This window comes from Callorhinchus milii, unplaced genomic scaffold (genome assembly GCF_018977255.1).
Source record: "Callorhinchus milii isolate IMCB2004 unplaced genomic scaffold, IMCB_Cmil_1.0 Scaffold12, whole genome shotgun sequence".
Taxonomy (NCBI): domain Eukaryota; kingdom Metazoa; phylum Chordata; class Chondrichthyes; order Chimaeriformes; family Callorhinchidae; genus Callorhinchus; species Callorhinchus milii.
Window position 1 is genome coordinate 2,533,500 of NW_024704753.1, and position 8,473 is coordinate 2,541,972.

At 57.9% G+C, this 8,473-nt stretch overlaps 1 protein-coding gene across 1 annotated transcript; it reads right to left on the reverse strand.

The window, feature by feature from the left end:
* Positions 1 to 1,189: 1,189 nt before the first annotated feature.
* Positions 1,190 to 7,701, reverse strand: setmar (SET domain and mariner transposase fusion gene). Its single transcript, XM_042339629.1, has 2 exons — positions 7,596 to 7,701; positions 1,190 to 2,079 (listed from the first exon to the last, which is right to left on the reverse strand). The coding sequence occupies exons 1-2, from the start codon at positions 7,698 to 7,700 to the stop codon at positions 1,255 to 1,257; spliced, it is 930 nt and encodes a 309-aa protein (XP_042195563.1). The 5' UTR covers position 7,701; the 3' UTR covers positions 1,190 to 1,254.
* Between the last annotated feature and the right edge of the window lie 772 nt (positions 7,702 to 8,473).

An 8,473-nucleotide genomic window follows, 5' to 3' on the forward strand; every position in this document is an offset into this window, starting at 1 on the left:
AAGCAGAATCGGAACAAATCAACCTCCCCTCCTCTCCCCCCCCACTCCACCCCCCACTCCACCCCCACCCCCCACCCCACACTACCCCCAAACATAATTCTGGAATATGATCTCGAAACCCACCACACAGAGAGAGAGAGAGAAAATCACATCGTTGCTCCAAGAGATGAAGGCACTGTCTGCCCAACGAAGCCTGGAATATAAACGCTTAGGGTAATAATCCTCACGTCTTTGTCGCGTCGTCTTTCGCGTCGAGAGGACGTCTCAAAGCGCTTCGCGCGATCTTACTGCAGCGAAGCGATCGGTCGGGGAGACTGTCAGCGGGAGAGAGAGAAACTCCCATTTCTTTTTGTGGGGTAGGGGGGGGGTTGTGGAAAGTGGGGTCAGGCGCGACTAGACAGTCGCTGAGACCTTTCACCGGTCCGAGTGTTTACGGTCCGATCGCGACGGATCGGCGTTGGACGCGGCGGTACAGACGAGAGAAGGAGAAGGCCGGCGCGGAGAGGGTTAACACCGTCTGCCCTACTTTATTACTGGGAGAGACACGAGGCGGACGAGGAGACGAGGATTTGCTATTCTCGTGGCCTCACCTCCCGGAGCAAACGCTATTAGCGGAGATGTGGGACACGATCCTAAAAAAAGCGTCGCGGTTAATTGAGCAGCTCAGTGCCCCCCCCTCCCCCCCCCCCCCCACCATCCCCTCGGCTCACATTGGCCACCATGTTCCCAACTTCCCCCCACCACCCCCCCACCCCACCTCTCCCCCACCACCAACACCGCCCCCATCGTCCCCGTCCCGTAACCGCAATGGCTGCCCACGTGAGAAAACGAAGCTCATTCGGATGAATGAGGAGTTACTACACTAATAATGTACGTCAGGACTGCGGGAGAGAGAGAGAAAAACTCCCTTCTCTTTTGGGGTGGGGGGGGGGGGGAAAGAGCGTCCCCCAATGTCAACCGATTCACTACATTGAAAGCGTAGTGACTGTGTACTTTCTGGGAGAAACGCGGCAGTCAGTTTTTGCGCACGGCAACGTCCCGCAAACAGCCGTGAAGCGAGCGACCGATTTTATTTGGGGTGGGGGTGAGGGCGGGGTGGGGGGGGGGGGGGAGACTCCCTTCTCTTGTCGAATAGAGTCGAGGGATCTTTAACGTCCACCTGAACGGGCAGACGGGGAGTGAGGTTTAACGTCTCTTCGAAGGACGTCCGTCTCTGACAACTCGGTTCCACGGGGTCTCGTGCGAAACGTCTCGTCACAGCGTCTCGCCCTCGGGCGGGTAGAGGGACGGGTCGAAGGGCAGGAAGCCGGAGCAGTCCTCCGAGCCGCAGAGGCACGGCTTGCGGTCCGCGGGCGAGGGCGGGCGCGACTCCCCCGGGCTCAACCCTGCCCTCGCGGCGTCTGCGTCTGTGTCTGCGTCGCGGTCGTTGTTGAACCTTCCGGAATAATCGTAGCAGAGCTCCTGGCGGGCCGGGATGTCGCGGGCGGCAAAGAGCGCCAGCCTGGGGTGCCAGCCGCCCACCCGCACGGGCACCATGTACAGGTTGGGGCGGCACGAGTGGTTGAGGTAGCGGCCGGCGTTGCCCACCCGGCTGGGATCCACGAAGGTCTGCAGGGTCCGGCCTCCGCTCAGGTGCTCCCTCACCGCGATCACGTAATTGGCGTCGCCCGGAGCTTGAGCCCGGACCCTGGCGGAAGCTTCCGCGTGGCCCAGCACCTCGCCCGCGTACTCGCACACGAAGCATCCCCGCCTGATGGGGGCCGCCGAGCGCAGCCCCCAGCCCTTCCCGGGGGTCTTGAAGACCTCCAGGGGCCAGGCCGAGCCCCTCTGCACCACCCTGTTGGCACAGGTCTCCCCGCACCTGCACATGACGTGGCACTCGAACACGGGGGCCGGGGAGGGTCCGGCGCCCGCGGCCGTGACGGTCAGCCGGCCGCCCTCGTCGTACGCCGCTCCGTGGCGCTGCAGGCAGGCGCACGAGGCCCGTGCGCAGGACGGCGCCAGGCAATCGCAGCCGGGCAACGTGACCTCCGCGGGATCCAGTTCCGCCCCGGCTCCTGCCACGTTCTCGGGCGTGTACTGCAACCACAAACCCCCGAGTGTCAGAACGTTCCTCTTAAGCGTGTTTGGGGGTTCCTCGGTTTAAGCGTGTTTGGGGGTGCCTCGGTTTAAGCGTGTTTGGGGGTGCCTCGGTTTAAGCGTGTTTGGGGGTGCCTCGGTTTAAGCGTGTTTGGGGGTGCCTCGGTTTAAGCGTGTTTGTGGCGTCTGGAAGGCGAACTAATCCCTAACAAGTCACCAACAAGGTGACGTCTCGATCTTCGCATGAGGATTGGATAGGACTCGGCTATTGATGGGGTCGATAGAGGAGAAGCTGTTTGCGTGGGCCGGCGGGTGGGCTGGCGGGTGGGCCGGCGGGCGGGCTGGCGGGCTGGCGGGCGGGCTGGTGGGTGGGTTGGCGGGTGGGCTGGCGGGCGGGCTGGCGTGTGGGTTGGCGGGTGGGCTGGCGGGTGGGCCGGCGGGTGGGCTGGAGGGCGGGCTGGCGGGTGGGCTGGCGGGTGGGTGGGTTGGTGGGCGGCTTGGCTGGGGGACCGGTAACCAGGGGACACAGATTTAAGATAATTGGCAAAAGAAACAGAGGGGCGATAAGGAGACATTTTCTTTTTTTTAACGCAGAGCTGTTACGGGCTGGAACGCACGGCCTGAAAGGGTCGGTGGAAACAGGTTCAATCATAACTCTCAAAAGGGAATTGGACAGCGGCTGTTGAACTGTACCCCGACAAACAGTCACCAGCGAAAGGAGCAAGAATAACATTAATAATAATAAATAATAATCTTTGTATTTGATACAGCGTTTTGAGACGTCTGAAAGTGCTTCATGGAATATATTGTAAATTGAATCGACTGTATTTTGGGGGCGAAACCACACACACACATACACACACACACACACACACATAGGGTCTCAGCCCCCAGTCCGCACGGCACACCCCAAAATACATCCCCTCAACCCCTCTCTCCCCTTTCCCTCCGAACCCCCAGACTCTCGACCTGACCCACAAAGCAAGTTCCTTTTTTTTTACTCGGTTAACTTTGGAAGTGGAGTAGCATGACTGAGTCAACATTCGATCCCAGGTTAGTCAGACTGAGTGACCCATTTCCAATCTGGTTCCCAGGGTCTCTCAACAAGATTTTAGCAATTTGGGCCTTAATTAACTTGCCTGATATGACTTTAACTTCAATATCTATTGCCGATTGCTGCCGTCCCCCTGGGCTGTGCATAGCGTACGGTGGAAACTAAATGAAGCATTAAAAACAGGCCAACCACTTAACCCTGAGGATGGAGAGTGGAGGATGAGGGAGATGCAGGTTGGGGGGGGTGGGGAGGGGGGCGAGGGTTAATCCAGGTTACCAGGAGAGTGCCCCAAGTGACAGAGCGGCTTTAATAATAATAATAATAATAATAATCCTTGCATTTGATATTGCCCCTTATCACGTCTTGGGAGACATCTCAAAACGCTTCACAGAATATACTATAAACAACAACAACAAGATTCCATTTATAAAGCGCCTTTCACGTCAGGAGGACGTCCCAAGGCGCTGGACAGTTGGGTCATGACCCGAGCAGGGGGGAAATGGTCAGGGTGAGGGGAGGGAAGGGAGGGAGAGAGGAGGGGGAAATGGTCAGGGTGAGGGGAGGGAAGGGAGGGAGCGAGGAGGAGGAAGAGAGTCGAGAGGGGAGCTGAAGGCACGGTCAAAGAGAAAGGTTTTGAGACCGGCCTTGAAGGAGGAAAGGGAGGAGGCGGCGAAGGCACTGGGGGATGGAGTTCCAGAGCCTCGGGGCTGAGAGGCTGAAGGCCCGACCACCGATGATGAACTGACTGTATATTTTGTGGGCAGAACGCAGCAGCCAATTGCACACAGCCATGGATCAAGTGACTTGAATTATTATTATTCTTTTTCGAAGGGCTTATTACCCCCCAGAAAAGCGATCCGCCAATCAACGGACAACTGGGTTCCAACTTACTGCTGGGTAAACAGAGGCAGGTGGGGGTAAGGAAACTCGGCCAACGTTTCGACCTGCTGGGAATCGAACCCAGGTCCTCTCGCTTGCGAGGCGAGCGCTCTGACCACTGAGCTTCAGGACTCCTTTGAAGCCTCTATCCTTCACCACCGGACATGTCAACTGAGGTTGCTGCACTTTTGAGATGCCAAAGTGGGAACAGGATGGATCTTGTTGTACATCTGAAGGGATCAATCCGAGTAAAGTATACCTCCAAAGAGGTTGGCCATCACTGTCCTCCCAGCAATAAACAGGAGATAGGGTTGAGTGTTCACATCTCGTTATTTCTCTTATCTCCTGTTCTCTTTATTTACTGGACGTTCAGAGATGCCCTGAACACTTTCTGCTTCCCGCCGCCCCCATCGAAACAAGATATTTGTGAAAAGAGTTAAGGATTTTCAGCAATGGACAACATTTCAACAATAATATTGATAATGATAATAAATCGATCACTTCAATCCACGGCTGTTTGCGGTGACGCTGCTGTGCGCAATCGGCTGCTGCGTTTGGCCCACAAAATGTACGGTCACTACACTTTACTGTGTATTCTGTGAAGCGCTTTGAGACGTCTCGAAGACGCGAAAAGGCCCTGTATCAAAGGCCAGGATTATTATTATTATTACTATTTTTATTTCACATCCACCTCAGTCTCTTCTCATCCTGAGTTGCCATGACCGATAACAACAACAACAACAACAGCTTGTATTTATACAGCGTCCCAAAGCCGTGGCGGAACACGGTCCTGAGCCGATACCAGAGAACTGCCACCATCGTTTAAAAACCGTGGCTCTGCCCCAGTGGGGAAAAAAACCCCACAAGGTCGCGGTGTGCTTTTAGAGGTCTCGAGGTGAGATACACCCAGCAAGTCAATCAGGCACTTCCCGTAGAAAGAGCAAGAGCAACGCTTGAGGATTTATAGGGTCAGCAGAACCTTGGAATGCGTTGCTGTCAAAACTCACTGATAACCGTTATAATAAGCCTTCGACTCGACGCAAAGTCTTATCACTTCGACGGGTCTCAAAGTACATCAGGGTCAGTGTTGTTAAGCGAACGGACTGTGAATTCGTAGGCGATCGCGGCTGCCAATTTTCCACCCAGTGCCATCCCGAAAACAGACGTCAAGTGAACGGTGTCCCCGGCCAACAGTGCTCCGGTTTAGGTAGAGGATTGTTGGCCCGGACACCGGGAGAAACTCATTGCTCTTTGCGAACGGCGTCACGGGGATCTCTAAAGACCTCCTGAACAGGCACAGGCAGAACCTAAATGTCTCATCCGAAGTACTGGGTCTCCGATAACTCAGCGCTCCCCCACCGTGTCCTGGACCGGGAAGACAGTCAGTCTAGACCGTGCGCTCCAAGTCCATGATGCATGATTTGAACCCGCAGCCTTCTGACCCAGAGGCAAGAACGCTACCAACTGGAGCCGCGGAATGTAGCGTAGATTCTCGCAACGACTTGCACCATTTACGCGGCACAGCACCTTTCAGGCAAGGCCACCTCTCAAAGCAGGTTACGGGGACGGAGCAGGAGCCTGAGCTGGGTGGGTGGGTGATAAGAGGGGATCGGCAAGAGGTGGGCGAAGGCACAGGAAAGAGATGGGGGTGTTTCCGCGGAGGGATTGAGGAAGAGCGTTCCGGAGAGTGGGAGCAGAGTGATTGAAAGCTCCCCCGCTGATGGTGGGATGGGAGAACATGGCAGCGTTAGAAAAGCGTATTCAAGAGTAGGGAGCGTACAAACTGTGCTAATTACAATCCTGCTGCTTTTCAACTCGGTTATATAAAACTATAGAAATTACAGCAACAGAGGGACATTCAGCCCATTGAACTCGGCCGGTGTTAACTCATTCATTGGAGCGATATTGGTGGATCCCGTTTCCCTGTCCTTTTGTATTACCAGCCTTTGTCTTTGAATACTTTAACAGTAGTAATCCTTGCATTCGACACAGCGTCTTATCACCTTGCTGAGATGGCTCAAAGCGCTTCACAGGACACGCTGCAGAGTGAACTGACTGTTTTGTGGGCGAAACGCAACAGCCAATTGCACGCGGCAGAGGCCCACAAACAGTCGTGGATTGAGTGGCCACATTTTTTGGGGGGGAGGGGGTGGGCGGGGGCGGGGGGGGGGAATTATTACCCCCAGAAAGCAATCTGCCAATCGGCTAACAACCGGTTTCCTGCTGGGTAAACAGAGCTGTGTGGAGTGAGGAAACTTGCCTCAGGTTTCAAACCCAGGTCCTCTCGCTTGCGAGGCTCGCTAACCCCCGATGCTACGGGACTCGCTAGCCTCGCTAGCCACGTGTGGCAAAGCATTCCACGTGGCAATAGCCTTCTGCCTGAAAATAATCGCTCTCGTCTTCTCCTTAACCCTTCCAGTGGACAATCCTCACTGAGTCTTATGTTCCCCCGTTACCAATTCAACAGTAGCCTCAACCACCTCCCAACGAGGACCTCTCAAGCCTTCTTCTGGGTGCACAGCACCACCTGCTGTTTGTTGGTCCTCATTTCATCCGCCCATTCTCATTGGCGGTAAACATTAGGCTTCGGGAATTTGCTGTGAGATGATGATGATAATAATATTAATGATAATAATCCTTGCGTTTGCTGTAGGATTATTATCGCATCGTCGAGACGTCTCAAAGCGCTTCGCGGGGTGGGCGGCAAAACGGATTGACTGTGGATTTCCTGGGTGGGATTTCCTGGGTGGGATTTCCTGGGTGAAACCCGGCAGCCAATGTGCGCGCAGGAGTGTCCCGCAAACAGCCGCGGGGCGAGTGACCGATTTTATTCGGGGAATGGTCGGCCGGGACACCTTCTCCCTCTGATGGCGCCACAGGATCTGTAACGTCCACCGGACCAGGCGGACGGGGCCTCGGTTTAGCATCTCATCCGAAGACCCCGCGGCACTCGTCCAACATCTCCCTTCCCTTCCCTCTCTCTGTATCCAGCTTTATGGTACAATCCAATTGCCCACCCCTGTCATCTACCACCCACCCCCCTCCCCCCCCCCCCCCACCCACCCCCACAACTTGCTGTTCCCCAGGGTCTGAAACCTGTACAACTCCTTCCCTCACTGTGGACTTCACTCCTCTTATTGATGTTGTTTTTTTTTATATATATATATATATAAAACACAGACAGAACTCACAGGTCACAGCTTCCCTTTGAGTTTCCTGATCGTCTTATGAGAGGATCGCTCCCCCTTTTCCCCACTCCCCTCCCCACTCCCCCCCCCCCCCAAGCCCAGCCCAGCCCTTTACCCCCCACCTTCTCTCGATGGCGGGGAGACCCACCAGACTGAGTCCAAACCAAGAGGGGCCGAGTCGTTTAAAAAGCCTTTCTTTTGGGGGTGGGGGAGAGCAGATGGTGGTGGACGTGAAGTCCTGTGAGGTTCACTGCCTTTGGATTGTGTGGTGTGTTAAGGAAGAGAGAGAGGAGAAGGGGGTGGGGTGGGGGGGGGGGAGTAGTGGGGAAGGGGTGGATCTCCCCCCACCCCACCCCACCCACATCGCACCCCCCCCCCCCACCCCCGATAAGTACCTGTACGGGTGTCAAACGCTCATCGTCGACCTCGTTGACCACCGGGATGGGCAGGTCCTCCAATCCACGGCTCAGGTCGGGGTCCAGGAGAGCGCCCGTAGCCATTGCACTGAGACTGTGAGAGAGAGAGAGAGAGAGAGGGGGAGAGGGGGAGTCCCCGGGGGGCGGGGCTCAGCGCCGGGGAAGCCCCGCATTGTGACGTCACGCGGCCACTTGCTACACACACCACACACTCGTTACATTACATTCCAGGCGGGGGCTCCCCCCCCCCCCCCCGGGGGTCTCCCCCCCCCCCACACCCCGGGGGTCTCCCCCTCCCCCCGGGGTCTCCCCCTCCCCCCGGGGTCTCCCCCCCCCCCCCCCCCGGGGGTTCCCCCCCGGGGTCTCCCCCCCCACCACACCCGGGGGTCCCCCCCCCGGGGTCTCCCCCCCCCGGGGGTCTCCCCCCCCCGGGGGTCTCCCCCCCGGGGATCTCCCCCCCCCCTGGGGGTCTCCCCCCCCCCGGGGGTCTCCCCCCCCCACACAACCCGGGGGTCTCCCCCCCCCACACACCCCGGGGGTCTCCCCCCCCCACACACCCCGGGGGTCTCCCCCCCCACACACCCCGGGGGTCTCCCCCCCCGGGGTCTCCCCCCCCACACCCGGGGGTCTCCCCCCCACACACCCCGGGGTCTCCACCCCACCTCCACTCCACCCTCCCCCACCCCCCCGGGGTCTCCCCCCCAGGGGGGTTCCCCCCCACCCCGGGGGTCTCCCCACACCCGGGGGTCTCCCTCCCCACACACCCCGGGGGTCTCCCCCCCCCCCGGGTCTCCCCCCACCACACGCCCGGGGTCTCCCCCCCCCCCGGGTCTCCCCCCCCCACACCCCGGGGGTCT